Source organism: Cryptomeria japonica, chromosome 6 (assembly GCF_030272615.1).
Source record: "Cryptomeria japonica chromosome 6, Sugi_1.0, whole genome shotgun sequence".
In the NCBI taxonomy this organism is placed as follows: Eukaryota; Viridiplantae; Streptophyta; class Pinopsida; order Cupressales; family Cupressaceae; genus Cryptomeria; species Cryptomeria japonica.
In genome coordinates, this window is record NC_081410.1 from 146,375,757 (window position 1) to 146,392,465 (window position 16,709).

Sequence of the window (16,709 nt, forward strand, 5' to 3'; positions counted from 1 at the left end):
CAAAATTTGTGTCAGCATTTTGATATGACAGATTTGGGACTTCTCCATTATTGTCTCGGTGTAGAGGTTTGGCAGACTGATAACCAAATATTCATTTCTCAGTCAAAGTATGCCAAGAGCCTACTAGATACGTTTCGAATGCAAGATTGTAAACTTGCATCTACACCTATGGAGATAGGGCTCATATTATCAGCCAAATCAGATTCACCTGTAGTGGATGAGTCTTCATTCAGGCAACTAGTGGGCAGCCTCATCTATCTCACCGCCACTAGACCTGACATCAGTTATGCTGTGAGCTATATTTCTCGCTTCATGTCAGCCCCAAAAGTTGAACATTGGGTTGCAGCGAAGCGTGTGCTTAGATATGTGAAGGGCACTCCTGATTTTGGCATTCTGTACAGCAGAAGCAAAGATCCTAGGCTGGTTGGTTTTATAGACTCGGATTGGGCAGGTTGTGGTAATGACAGAAAGTCAACTTCTGGGTATGTTTTTGGCTTGGGTACAGGTGCAGTCACATGGACCAGCAAGAAGCAACAGGCAATGGCTCTTTCCTCGACCGAAGCAGAGTATCGGGGAACTGTTAAGGCAGCATGTGAGGCAATTTGGCTACGTAGGATGCTTGCAGACATGCAAATGTCTCAACCATGACCTACTCCCTTGTTTTGTGATAATCAAGGGTTTCTAAAATTAGCCAAAAATCCATTCTTCCATGAGCGGACAAAGCATGTGGAGCTTCATTGTCATTTCATCCGCCAATATGTTGAAGATGGATCAGTGATACTGTAGTACATTCCTACAGAAGATCAGACTGCAGATATCCTCACCAAGTCCTTGAGCCCGACAAAGTTTCTCAAATTTAGAGGGCAGCTTGGTGTGATAGATAGCATGACCATTAAGGGAGGGTATTAGAATATTTAATTATATTTTAGTCACCTATATTTAGTTCCTTGTTTAATGGTCATTTAGCTTTTTAGTTAATTAGCTTTTAAGCTTTATTTGGCATTTAGCTTTTTCTTTTTAGTTAATTAGCTTTTAAGCTTAATTTAGCTTTTAGCTCTTTAATCTTTTACTTTAACGTTATGTTCTAATTATAGAACATCGTCTTGTAACCTCTATATATACGTGTGTATATCGTTCAATGTAATCATCCGATTATTGAATCATTCATTCAATTTATTATAGGCCAATGATTCAATTTATTATAGGCCTTCATAAGGCGCTTATAATTTTATTTATTGAAGTGTTATTCAGACCCATTCACTAGTCATAGTCCCTTAAGAAGATATAATGTCATCCAAATATATATATATATAATAAATGGGAGAAACTAAACCATATCCTGTAATCTTGGAAATGAACTTGGCATTAATTTCCACTTATTGTTTTAGCCAATGATCTCAACCATGAGTACATTTAGCGCCATTTTTACAATTAGTAATCAACACACTACATCACCTTGTAAATTTACCTGTATACAATCTCTCGAGAAGCAACAAATATATCATCAACACCGTAAGGGCCTAAACTACCACTTTCACAAGGAGGCATTTCATATAATATTGTACTAAATACTAACTCAGATAAGAAAGTGACGAGGAATGAATACATCTATCAAAATAAATGACAAGACATGATTAAATAAATAAAATAAATAAATCCACTCGATTTGACTTGTCAAAAAAAAAAATGAATATGAATAAGATATTACCTGTGCCATATGACACAATCCCTCTTTGAAACATGGATCGAGCTGCACTGCTTTTCTATGTGCTTCAAATGCTTTCTTGTGTTCACCGACAGCTACTAGTGCTAATCCCTTCAAACAAAAATTCAAACAATATATAACAGCCATCCAAGATGCTTACTAATATCAAATTTTAGACAGACTTCAAGGTCAAAAATATAGCTGCTAATGCATACCATGTAACTGTATGCAGACTTATTATCCTTATCCAACAGTACACATGTACCCAGATCTGCTACGGCATCTTCAAAGTCCTTGGATTTGAAGAATACCATACCTGCAATTAAGTCGCAAGAAGAATGTTATACACAAAACAATTAACTACTACTGTCCAGGATTCTCTGAAGCCGAAAAATCTAACAGACATCTCCAGGAGAAAATTATACCTGCATTTAAGTCAAAAAATGAATATCATACAAACAAATTTAAGTTGAATGATTTTGTCCAGGTTTCTTTGAAGCTGAAAAATCTAGAGAACTACTATCCTATATGTGCATTGTGTACATTTTAGGTCTCAGTTCTTGGTAGGCCGTCTGTATCTAACAAAAAATCTTCTCTAGGAAACACCATTAAGCAGAACATTAATGCTACAACAAAGATGAAAGGAATATTTCAACAATATAAGATTCAGCAACATGGAAATCTCAACTTCACATCCACTTACCATGCCGCTTTAGAATAGATATTTACATGCTTGAATCATAAGGTCCATCTTACAGCAGACAAAGATCCTTTTTGTCTAATTGAAAATTTTATTAAAAAATAGGTATATCCAGATGGTTGAAAGACACAAAGAGTGAAAGCAAAATTTGAATGATAGAGCTACACAGAAAGGAACACCAAGATCCAAGAGGATATGCAAAGAAAAGCAGGCTGAATTGAAGAATATTGCAACACAAGGTGTACCTTAATTAGATATATTATGGGATCAAAATAAAAAGATGCAAGAATATGTTAATGGAAGAAAATCATCCAAAACACTAGCTATAAATCAATGCACAACCAGGACAGATTCCACCCAAAATCCCCACATTTCCGACATAAGGATGTCTCCGAGATGTGGGGACTTAGAGAGGACATTCCCCTATCATCCCACCACTAGGTCCACCATCCCAAGGACATCTCCAGGACTTCTCCCTCCAAGAGGGTAGAAATCCAAACGTCTTATTTTTTGGGGACTTCCAAGGAGCGTTAGGGCATCCCCAAGACGTTCAGGGGACTCCCAAAAGTCCCTCAAACATTTCGAGGATGCCCAAGTATTTCCCAAAACACAAACATAGAAAGAGTAAAAGAAAATTAAAAAATCAATAGAAAAATTAAACTTGTGCCAAGGCCCGAACCCTAATGGTCTATTGACCCCACCCAAACCCTAAACACTATAAATTGGCCTTCTAGCCTCATTTCAACTCATTCTAAGTTATCAATGACAAGTGAAGAGAGAGAAGATTGAGGAAGAGCAAGAAAAAAAAAGTCACACCAAATCAAACGATTGAAAGCATTTCTCAAGCCTCAAGGTAGGCTTCTAGTTCACTATGCTTCCATGAATATTTTTTTCTTTTAATTAATATTTTTCATAACAAATTGAAATGCAAGTTTACACTGTTGACTGTAATTTGTTGCAAGTTTCAATTCTAAATTTTAAATTCAATGGTTTCGATTTACGAATGATTCAATTAACAAGCTGTCATATTTTTTATTTTATTTTTTAAGGATTATAACTTTTGTGTATTCTACTTCTGTGCTTCCTGCAAGCTGAAGTAAGAAAAATAAAAATGAAATCCTCGTTTGACAAAGGTTAAGAACAAGAATTTTTATGCATGCATCCTCTGCTTTTGCACTTTGTGCCACTTAAGAAAGAAAAAGAAAAAGAAAATCTTTGTCTAAATCCTTCGCGTTATGCATGAATTGAATTTTATTTTTAAACTATAGATTTATAAATTTTATATTGTTTATTGCAATGTCATTATGAATTCTCACAACATGAGTGAGCATGAGATTAACCCTCAATAGGTTAAAGAAGTTCAAAGTGAAATTGAATCCGATTAGGAACCTGATGAAAGTGCAGAACCAAAGAGGGGTGAAACCACTAGTTTCATTGTGAAGGCAAATATTAGTTGCCCTTCCACAGTACTGGGAAATTATACTAAGCGTCCTTTTGATCCTAAGTCTCCTCTAAGACAATTTGCAAAAAATGAAAAATAAAACCTGGGGCATCTAGGGGTACTAGGTTGAGTAAGTGCCACTTTTGTGAGCTTGAATCTCAGGGAAGCATTAATAGAGTTAATGCCCACCTCCTTCGTATCTGAGGCAAAGGTGTAGAGGTATGTGAGAAGATGACACAAAAATTATAGTGATGAGATAAGTTATGGGTGGTACAAGTAGTGAAGACAATGCACGTACATCTGCTTCTTTATCTTTAAGGTCAAGTTGGATCAGCAAAGAGACAGAGACAGGGTCCTATTTCTACTACTTTGCAGAGGTCAATTGCACATATTCTAGATTCTTCTACTTTAGGGGCAGCAGAGGCTGAGGGGAAACGCAAGACGACAAGTGATGCTTCAAAGCCACTAGTAAAATTATTCAATGTGCAGTTGAAGGATGAGGCAAATTATGCCACTAGCAAATTCTTCATTGACAAAGGCATTTCATGTGATGTTCCTATCCCATTCAAACTATATTATGTTTCTATCCAAACCAAACTAAATTATTCTTATTTTTTCCAACATTAATGGCCCTTCATTTGACTGAATGCATATGTGAACTTATAAGCAAATTCTGATTTCACAAAACCGTAACAGAAATTATTTGCAATGTCCAAAATATATAGTGTATATGTATACAAGGAGAGCGATGTGATCATCACACAGACTAAACCAGCAATTCAAGTCAGGTATCTTATTTTTGCTACTGAGCTGCTGGTGAACTCTTGGTGAACTCTTGCCAATGAATACACAGTTAGCACATGGCCACTAGCTGCAAGATGACAAAAAATTTGGATCTGTGTCTGCAGCCTACTGTAGATGTGACACAACCACCTGTAGGTTATCACGGCGTTTACTGGGTGATTGGTGAGTGTGGTAATGCCTCCCAAATGACTCAATGATCCCACTTTGTGACTCCCTTGACACACAGCGGATGAAAGGCGAGCTCCTATGTGGATTTGCTTCACTGGTGTTAGTTCCTGCACTCCTTGATGACACCATAAATCCAGGCGCAACCCAACTCCTATGAACTTCTGAGATAGAGATGCTCATGACCTAGTGTAACTGATTGAAGGGTTTCACCCTCACTCAATTGCCAAATAGTAAAGCGCAGATGTAAATCCTAGTTCATAATTTCCAAGTGTAGGATTCATTCTTTTATACCAGGTCGTCGTTGCCCAAGAAAAAGAAAAATTATTATTATTTCAAATTAAGACCAGCCAGCCCATAGATGAAATATTTATGATTATTAAAAATTAAAATGATTAATGTTCTTATAATAATACTATATTTTGTGTTTATAAATTAATTAGAATTATTAGCATATACATGGAAGATTCATTCTTTTATAACAGATTGCCGTCGCCCAAGAAAAAGGGAAATTATTATGTTTTCAAATTAAGACCAGTCGTCCCATAGATGAAATATTTATTATTATTTCAATAATTAGTTTTACTATAATATTACTATATTTACCGATGTATCATTTATAAAGACTTTTCTTTTAATTAAAATTATTAGCTTATACCTCCTGGGCAGAGGGGACATGACAGTCCTACCCCAAATATTGCTTGTCCTCAAGCAATGATAACTCTGGAATCACTGCCCACATTGTATCAAAGATGCTCATCGATCATGGGAACCTATTAAATGAAGCAAGTTCTGCCAAGACAAACACTACAAGGTTTGCTACTCCCCTCATCCTCCCATTTCCATCTGATTCTTGTGACTAGAACAATTTAGCCACTTGAAAAGAATGCTTAACTATACTCAATCTTGCAACAGGCTTAATATTATTTGGAAAATATATGGAATAGCGATGCAACCCATGAGCATCTACATTTGTTGCACCTGCATACCTCAACCCACACACATTATTAACTAAGGACTGAAAGATAGCCTCCACATTGATATTTCCTAGCACGTAACTTGCCTTATTTACCATAATTATCACTCCTTCCCTTGAAGCAGGTCGATACCTTTCCCCTCTGCCATTTTCATTTTGGCTGGAAAATTTAGAGTCGATGTTAGGGAAAATTACCCCAAACTTATGTAGCCACCTATCTCTCCTTCACTTACTCAGTTTGCTAGTAGATTCATCCAATTTTTTTGCTATCTGCATCCCTTTCACTCCATAGGTATGAATGCTACCTTATGTGACTCTCCTACCACAAACTATACATGTATCATTAGAAAGATCATTCTTTACAATCTTCCCTATTATCTTTGATTTCAAATTATAAATAGCATGTTTATATAGAGCTCTCCAAATAGTTGCTTGTAGAACTTTCCCTCCTACAAGTGTTTCTTCATTTCCTCCTATAAGCACAAGAAACAGTTCATCCTACACAAGTTGTCTATATGGTAGTTGCGAATCTTGAAATCCATGTAACAGTTCAAACTTTATATCACAAATGTTTCCTGTCTTCTATTGCTTGATTGTTGTTCCAAATTTTTAGCATGTTCATTAAAGTCAAGTGTCTTCAACAGATGTGGGTGATTTTTAACATGTTCAATTTTCATCTCTTTTTGTTATTCATTCCTGTCATCTATATCCTGCACAACATCATCACAATACAAATCCTTGGCCATTCTTCTGGCTAGTTCATATGACTCTAGGGGAATTCTAGTATCATCCAATGGATCCATGACATGGTTATCAAATGTAGCTCATCCAGTCCCTCTAATTCTTGGGAAATCGACATCTTTATGAACATGGGTCACTTCATTGCTCCTAGAGTTAACAACTCCCTACAACTATAATCCTAGAGTTGACAATTCACTACAACTATAAACCCACCCAAACCTTGATTAGCTGCTTTTCTTGGCCATGGCCTGCAACAAATTGCAAGTGAGCAAACATCCATTTTTGTGATACTGTCAAGTTTTTGTCAATGCCCACTAGGTTTGTTACTGTGACTATTACCTGCTCAATGACTTCACATTTTTCATCTGTAGGAATGAATTCTTCTAGTGAATGAAGCTTTAATGATGAAAACTCTCTGCCGGAACCACATGATTGGTAACCATGGCCACTGTGTTTTGCAAATACCAACTAGGAGTCAAAGCACATTGCATGATACTTCTCTGTGAGGGTAACTGGCCTTCGGAGGTGTGAGACGTTCATGAAGGTGAGGAAGAATTTCATCTGGATAAGCAAAATCTAATGAATTCAATCCCTCTTTTCCAAGTTGGTCTTCCTCTTCTACAAGATCTCCTTGCATTGTTGTTTCCAATTGCTTTGCAAATGAATCTGCTACTCGTTGAACTTTTTCCTTCACTTCAATTTGTCAAAGAGGAAATTTACATATGCCATATAAATCGCTAGAAGAGCAGAGAGTTAGAACTTTGAAATCCTACAATGTAGTGGACAAGTCCGAAACTAATATGAGCGCAAGTAAACTAGCTACTCCCAATCTACCAAATGTTTCAATTACCACTTCACGTATTTCTAGCTCAAAAGGTATAGTTGCAACTTTAAAATTGCATGCTTCCAACACTATTGTGCTTTGTGCTTGCATTTGTTCTTCCCTATTGAACTCATCAGCACATGCTAAACAGGGCCATTGACCCTTGAAGAACCCTTTAGACCAGCCTTTTTGTTGAGCATTATTTAATCCTAACCAGGTCCTATATTCCCCAAGCCAATTCTGAATACCTAAAACAGCAGAAACAATGACTTCACAATCAGAATTATTGATAGTAGGCATTGAATTTGAACAGTCTCCTCTCGAGATGCACTTTGCAGCAACTTCAAGATTGGATACTCTAAGAATTGAATCAATATTTTTTTCTGTATGCCTTTATATAGCTTAAATCAATTATAGAACTTGCTTCCTCCATGAGAAATTGGTAGTATCATCTGTCAGCATATTTCTGTCATCTTCATCAATGTTGTCTGCTACCAACTTATTCCTAGGATTGACAATGATATCCAAATCAGTCTAAAGTGGACAGTTTCTATCTCCTTTTTATATATTCACATCCCTGTAAACAAAACTATATGATTTCAACAACTCTGTATTGCAAATATCTAATCTGGCAGCCACCTTACGAGGGTTGTACTGAATGCATCCAAGGCAAACCAAACATTATCATAATGAAGTATCTGAAAAATAAATTCAATGAATGATTCAATAATCGGATGATTACATTGAACGATATACACACGTATATATAGAGGTTACAAGACGATGTTCTATAATTAGAAAATAAAGTTAAAGTAAAAGATTAAAGAGCTAAATGCTAAATTAAGCGCGAAAGCTAAATTAAGCTTAAAAGCTAATTAACTAAACAGAAAAAGCTAAATGCTAAATAAAGCTTAAAAGCTAATTAACTAAAAAGAAAAAGCTAAATGCTAAATAAAGCTTAAAAGCTAATTAACTAAAAAGCTAAATGACCATTAAACAAGGAACTAAATATAGGTGACTAAAATATAATTAAATATTCTAATACCCTCCCTTAATGGTCATGCTATCTATCACACAAAGCTGCCCTCTAAATTTGAGAAACTTTGCCGGGCTCAAGGACTTGGTGAGGATATCTGCAGTCTGATCTTCTGTAGGAATGTACTACAGTATCACTGATCCATCTTCAACATATTGGCGGATGAAATGACAATGAAGCTCCACATGCTTTGTCTGCTCATGGAAGAATGGATTTTTGGCTAATTTTAGAAACCCTTGATTATCACAAAACAAGGGAGTAGGTTCTGGTTCAGACATTAGCATGTCTGCAAGCATCCTACGTAGCCAAATTGCCTCACATGCTGCCTTAACAATTCCCCGATACTCTGCTTCGGTTGAGGAAAGAGCTATTGCCCATTGCTTCTTGCTGGTCCATGTGACTGCACCTGTACCCAAGCTGAAAACATACCCAGAAGTTGACTTTCTGTCATCAACACAACCTGCCCAATCTGAGTCTGTAAAACCAACCAGCCTAGGATCTTTGCTTCTGCTGTACAGAATGCCAAAATCAGGAGTGCCCTTCACATATCTAAGCACATGCTTCGCTACAACCCAATGTTCAACTTTTGGGGCTGACATGAAGCAAGACATATAGCTCACAGCAAAACTAATGTCAGGTCTAGTGGCGGTGAGATAGATGAGACTACCCACTAGTTGCCTGAATGAAGACTCATCCACTACAGGTGAATCTGATTTGGCTGATAATTTGAGCCCTATCTCCATAGGTGTAGATGCAAGTTTACAATCTTGCATTTGAAACTTATCTAGTAGGCTCTTGGCATACTTTGACTGAGAAATGAATATGTGGCTATCAGTCTACCAAACTTCTACACCGAGACAATAATGGAGAAGTCCCAAATATGTCATATCAAAATACTGAAACAAATTTTGTTTGACCTGCATGATCAGATGTGTTGCATTGCCAATAATTATGAGATCATCAACATAAACTACTATAAATAGAATATCATCACTAGTATGTTTGACATACAAATTGGGATCTGAAGGACTCATCTGAAAGCCTTGATCAATCAAGTACTTATCAATTTTGATGTACCATGCACCAGAAGCCTGTTTGAGGCCATAGAGTGCTTTGACTAGTCTACATACCTGGTGTTCCTTACCGGCAACCTTGAAACCTGGAGGCTGCATCATGTAGACTTCTTCCTACAAATCACCATTGAGAAAGGCACTCTTGACGTCCATTTGATGGACTTTCCATCCAATTTGAGCTGAGAGAGCGAGGACAAGCCTAATGGTACTCATCTTGGCTGTGGGAGCAAATGTCTCCTCATAGTCGATGCTCTCCTTCTGTGAAAAACCTTTTGCCACCAACCGAGCCTTGTACTTATCAAGTCTCCCATCAGCTTTATACTTGACTTTAAACACCCATTTGCAGCCAATGGGCTTCTTTCCTGGAGGAAGATCGGACAATACCCAAGTGTTGTTTTTCAGAAGACTATGTTGCTTCGCTGCCATAGCCTTTTCCCATTCAGGTACACCTTTAGCCTCTGTATATGTTTGAGGCTCATAAATACTATGAATGTTGGCCATAAGAGCAAAATTAACTATGTGTTGCTTGCTCTTACCTCTAGCCTTTTCCCATTCAGGCACACCTTTAGCCTTTGTATATGTTTGAGGCTCATAAATACTATGAATGTTGGCCATAAGAGCAAAATTAACTGCGTGTTGCTTGCTCTTACCTCTAACTAATCTACCCTCAAGGAGCTCATCATCATGAAGATCACCAATGGTCTTGGCCCACCACTTGGCCAGAGAGTAGAAGTACCAACATCTGTTGCAGGATGAAGAGTGCCTGGAATATCTGGAGCAAGCTCCTCTGGATGTGGATCGAGAAGATCCTGAGGAAAGTCAAGGGGTGCAATGTCATGCCTGGGAGACCCCACAACTTCAGAGTCAACTAAATCTCTCCAATCAGGTGGAGCTAAGGGAAGACGAGCACCCATACTTACAGCCTTTGGAGGGTGATCCTCAGTGCTCAAATCAGGAGAGGAAGGCTGAAAAGGCCCTCTTTCTACATCAAATACTACATCTCGACTGAATATGAGGTGATTAGTGTCTATATCAACCAGCCAATATGCCTTGTGGTTGTCACTGTAGCCAATGAACATCAGTTTCTAACTCTTTGGATCCAATTTGGTGCGCATGGCATCTGGAATCCAAACATAAGTTGTAGAGCCAAAAACTTTCAAATGACTGATTTTGGGCTTCTTGCCAGACCAAGCTTCCTCTGGAGTCATCTTCTTAACGGCCTTTACGGGAGACCGGTTCAGAAGGTAGATTGCAGTGAAGACCGCTTCCGCCCAAAAGTGTTTTGGAACATTTCTATGCTCCAACATAGACTGAGCCATCTCAGTGACTGTACGGTTCCTATGCTCAATAACACCGTTCTGTTGTGGGGTCTAAGGTGTGGTAAGCTGATGCTTAATGCCATGTGATGCACAAAAGTTGGTGAACTCTGTAGAACAAAATTCCCCTCCATTGTCGGACCGAAGAGTGACTATCTGACAACTAGACTCTTTTTCCACTAAGGCCTTAAACGTTTGAAACATGGTGAACACCTCTGATTTCTGCTTACGAAAATAAACCCACATGCGTCTACTGAAATCATCAACAAATAATAGAAAATACCTGCATCCGGTGACTGATGGAGTGTTCATGGGACCAGAGATGTCTGCATGAACGAGTTGCAAGACCTTGAATGCTCTCCAAGCGTCTACATCTGAAAACGGAGTCCTATGCTGCTTTCCAGCTTGACACGCTCCGCAAACTCCATGATTCTGAGTTTGAATCTCAGGTAATCCTATGACTAGATCCTCTCAAACCAACTGAGAGAGATAGTGGACATTGAGATGCCCATATCGTTGATGCCAAAGAGTGCTGATGGAAGTACTCCTAGCTGCCATGGCGAGCTCCTGAGAACCACTAGAATCAACAAGTCTATGAAGACCACGATCCTTAATACCAACTGCAACTGTAGTGCGAGTCTCCCTGTCAACAATGTTGCACTTGTGCAACCCGAAGACGACATCCAGCTGTGTTGAATGCTGCATAATCTGACTGACTGACAGTAGATTGAGCTTCATACCAAGTACAAAGTATACATTGAGGAAAATTAAATCCCTCCCACCAGATGAAATCTGAACGTTGCCCTTGCCGACAACAGTATACTCTTCGCCTCCGCCAAAGATCACTAAATCAGTGAAAGGCAAGTACTCTGTAAACCAATCCCGACGATGTGTGAAATGTTGAGAGGCTCCAGAGTCAATGTACCAAGGTGATGATTGAACATCATCAGAGGAGGTTTGGGCCATGAACGCATAGAAGGCAGATTCCTTCTGATCAGGATGCGTGGCAGAATTGGCTTTCTGCTTGGACCCTCCCTGTTTGGATTGTTGGGATGCTATCAATTTGCGGCAATCTTTCACCAAATGGCCATATATATGACAGTAGGAACACTGTAAGCTCTTCTTTTTAGAAGACTGCTGAGGTTGACCTTCACCTTGTCCTTTCTGCTAGAAGGACGAAGCTTTACCCTTGTACTTATGCGAAGCTGAGGCTGTGAAAGCCTGTTCAGTGGATGAACTAGTGGTGCTTCCAAATTGCTGCTTCCATCGATCCTGTTGTAGCAACTTGTTGCAAAGATCAGGAAACTTCAAATCAACACTAGTAGAGGAGATATTGAGCATATCAATGAAATGCTCGTAGGATCTGGGAAGGCTTTTCAGCGTGATCACTACCATATCCTCTTCCACCATGGTTCGGCCTATAGCTTCTAACTGATCACGGATGTCCTTGATCTTCGTAAGATGTGCCTAGATAGATGACTTCTCATCCATCATGATAGGAAACAACATATTCTTCAGAAAGAAAGCTCGGCTCTTGTCGGACGTTTCATGAAGATCCTTCAAAAGATCCCAGATCTCTTTTGCTGTTTTACCTGAAGGCACCTGTGGGAGTTGATCATCTGTGACGGAGAGTTTGATAAGCATGACAGCCTCTTGATTCTTCACATCATGTTTGTCTTGATCTTCACCTGCTGTTGTAGGACGAGATTCCTTGCCCAAAACAAGCTGATCAAGGCAACGATACTCAAAGATGGTAAGCATACCTTGTTTCCAAGTGTTGTAGTTGCGACCGTTGAACTTCTGACTGTGTTCCAACATGATGTTGGTTAATGATGCCACGGAAATCGAGGTTGATCAAGGTCAACTAAGTGAAAGCAAGAGACTGAAGAATCTGATTTTTTTTTAAATTAAAATAGAAGCAGCTGCTGAAAAAACTGAAACTCTATAGGAGAATTCTAGCACGAATTCCAAGGCACAGATTTCGAGGTTTGGAAGAAACTCAAAAATTAAAATTTTCTACACTTAAAACAGCATAAATGGTGCCCAAAAAAAACAGCAAAAATCCCAACGTCCACAAAAATAACAGAAATTGTGAATTGTTTTTAAATTCCAAGGCAAATTTGCTGGCACAAAATTTGAGGTGCGGAAAATGAGGCACCCAAAAAAAATCTGAGACCAACCCAAAAAAGCTTTCGAAAAACCCACCAAGAATCTGAAATCAAAATACAGATCTGACGGCTCAAAAATTGAGGCACGAAAAATGATGCACCGAGAAAAATTTGACGATGACCCAGTTGAGGTCTCATAAAACCCACCAAGAATCTGCAACCAAAATAAAATTTTGACTTGAACTGAAGGGTCAAAACCCTAGTCGAAAATTGCAGAAACCCTAGGAAAATTTTCAACCTGCAAAAAAAAAATCTGCACAGGAAGAGAAAAAAAAATCTGCTCTTTTTAAAACAAAAACAGTTTTAAAAAAAATCTCTTCAATAAAAACTTCGAAAAATTTAATAAAAAAAAATTTCGAAATTTTTAATTTCCATGCTCTGATTCCATGAAAAATAAATTAAATGAATGATTCAATAATCGGATGATTACATTGAACGATATACGCACGTATATATAGAGGTTACAAGATGATGTTCTATAATTAGAACATAACGTTAAAGTAAAAGATTAAAGAGCTAAACGCTAAATTAAGTGTGAAAGCTAAATTGAGCTTAAAAGCTAATTAACTAAAAAGAAAAAGCTAAATGCTAAATAAAGCTTAAAAGCTAATTAACTAAAAAGCTAAATGACCATTGAACAAGGAACTAAATATAGGGAACTAAAATATAATTAAATATTCTAATAGTATCTTCCCTTAAAATCTTCTTGCAATTCCACTAAATTTCATACTGAAAATACCATGCCTTCTTCGCTCACGATGATTCCCTCTACTCAATGGTGACCCCGAAAATTTAAGCACCATGCAATGCTGATCCAATTTAAAAGATGACATCCTTGGACGGGGTGGTGGTTGCTGCTGATTGATGTTCCATTCTTCTTGCCATGACACAGCCATACCAAACTTAGTTACAAAATATTGAATATCGAAATGGGACCTATTTTTCTTACCTCCTAGCATCAAATAGCTCGAAATGACTACCTCCAAATCGTGATCATCCACAATCTCGTCTTCACTGTAGTACTTGGCTCTCACGAGTGATCTATGAACCATGAATATTGACCCTTCACAATGTTGCTAGAGTGCACAACAAACCCTATGCAATTCCTCATAAATTTCCTTTCAATCCAAATGCAAGAAATGCAGAACTCAATAGTGGCATCAATGCTTCTATCCTCTTTGACCACCACGAGATTACTTGAATCACACTTGCACAATCAAATTGTATGTTTCTGTAATGTCCCCTTTTGGGATTTACCTTAATTTAGTCCTGAATAACAATTCTAACTTCAAATGAGAATTGTAATACATTTATAAATATAATTTAATTGATTCTAAAGACATTTTACAATAATATTTAAATCATAATGCTAAGAATAATTTTAGAAGATGGAACTTATCTTGATAACTTTCTCTGACTTGTGCTGATCATAAACTTCCCCATAAACTGATTATCATCTCCTTACAAACTGCTCTAGAACTCTTACAATCTCCTCATAAGTCTTTCATAAAATTCTTCACTATCTCCTCCTATATTATATATTGATTTCCATATACTCAGAAATCTCCATTGCACATAACTTGTTTCACCTTTCAATGTGGAGCATCAATATAGTATTGGGTCCTTCTGATCAGTGATATGAACTTCTGCGACAGTGTGTGTTATTCTCCGTTATGATCCTGTATGATGATATGAGCCAATCGATCTGAAAGTAGTATGCTGCTTCAGGTCCTTCTACTTCCAATAATGGTTTGATAGGATATTGACTATCATTGTTCCTGATATTTAATTCCTCCTGCTTGTGCGATGAATTCTGGTCCAATTTGATCCTTAAGGAATCGGTTAAATGCTGATTCAGATTTTTGCTAATGTATTCATGCATATGACTGGGTGGAGTCTTCCTTGATCGGTAATGTCAGCTCCTCATTCATCCGTGTTTGGAATTTCTGCCGTTCTACTGGAGCACTCAGATTTGAATAAAATAAAATTACAAATTATTCTATCTTCCCATCCTAATCCCCTATATATTCTAATGCAATCCTCCTCCTTATACTTTGCAAATGGATATGATGCCTCCAAGAGACATGTCCGTTGTTTCTCCATAACAATCATTTATCGATAATACAATTACACTCCTTAACATAATCACTGCATAACCATATATAGTCATTGTTATCTTAAAACATAATAATTTATGCTGCCATGTTAATCCTCTTCATAGCCAAATCGGGTTTGGTACACAATTGATTATTTATTATAATCGCTGTATTTAATTATCACATATGTCGACTCTGCCTTGGTCAACATTCTTTGACCGCTCCTTATTAACCTTCATACTAGCGGTAGTGGTTATCTTAATCCATTTACAAATAACACCCTTAAATAATAGATGCTTGTTATCGGATCTGCTATCTTTAATCCCCGTCGCTATTATGGTTGCTATTCGATAATCTCGGTACTTTCTTAGCAGCGATTCTTAAGTCTTCAATGATCGGGCATTTATTTGTTGTGTTCCTAAGCATTGGTTGATATTTTTAATGAATAATTATTTGTTGATTTAATGTATGTTTCTATTACAGATTGCAGTCTAATTTATTGCTTATTATGATCATTGGCTGTGTGGGAGTCGACCATATTGATCGTTGTTGCTGCTCTTATCAAACATATGAAACACAAAGATAGATGATGGAGTCAGTCTTGAGATAATCTCTACCCTTTGTCTTGAAATAGACGATCACTATAATAAACTTCCAATAAATTAATAATCAATGGATCTAATTAATCTTCTTTGAATCCTTATGTCTTTTTATTAATGAAGTTACTAAATCTCATCTTCTTACTAAGTTGACATTTTTAATAATTATTGTTTGTCTTCCAAGCATGATCATTCTAATAAGGAAAAGCTATTATTGAAGTCTTATAAATCACTGCATTAGAGAGTTGTTAATTATACTCTTTATCATTGATACATCATTCATTTAATCATGAATGAGTTGCTGCCTTTAGACATTCTAATCACTATTCTTAATGTCATGTCCCCTCGATCGTTATATATATAATCTAAACGAAGCAATTATTATTATTAATTAATATGATAGTTACCAACAAACGATTATTTGAAATTATTAAATATTTATTTATTTTAATTAATATTATATATCAATAATAATATTCTTGAAATATTTAAAATAATATTATATTACACATTTAAAGTGGTGAAGGAAGTAATAACAATTAAAGACAGATTCATTATGTAGCTATCATATTAGTGATCAGCATTAATCAGCATTAATCGTATATATATTCCAGACTGATGTGCAGTACTGGGACTATTAAGCACAGCAATCCATGTGCATCATCCTACATGCTGACAGAACAGTATGAAAGTTGAATAAATTATTAGAAGGCACGTATGATACGATTCATACAAAAGCTCAATTAATATACAGTGACTGAAATGCAAGGCAAGTTAGCAATTATTCTATACGATGCAGTTAGTAATAAAAAGAAGACTGTTAGTAGCCTTAGTGGATTAAGTTGTAGCATACAGAACACCAAGATCCAAATTATAACACCAAGGCATAATAAAACATTATCATGGAACCAACAACACACAATACAGTATACCAAGATATATTCATGTAACACAGATGTATATCATATTAATCTCCACTAGAATGTGTCTCCAAATGTGCTACAAGCTTACATATAAAGAGTTTGCGGTTGATTAGGCCATCAACCGTCAGACAACCAACTACCCT

The 16,709-nt window shown here is 37.1% G+C and overlaps 1 protein-coding gene across 1 annotated transcript in view; it reads right to left on the bottom strand.

Annotated features, from left to right (window-relative positions):
- The window catches only part of LOC131064984 (suppressor of RPS4-RLD 1), a 187,480-nt gene that overhangs the window by 107,091 nt on the left and 63,680 nt on the right, over positions 1-16,709 (bottom strand). The window contains exons 8-9 of the mRNA XM_057999333.2: positions 1,921-2,021; positions 1,709-1,816 (exon numbers count right to left, since the gene is read on the bottom strand). Of these exons, the coding sequence (XP_057855316.1) occupies positions 1,709-1,816; positions 1,921-2,021 (209 nt within the window). The remainder of the gene's footprint in view (positions 1-1,708; positions 1,817-1,920; positions 2,022-16,709) is intronic.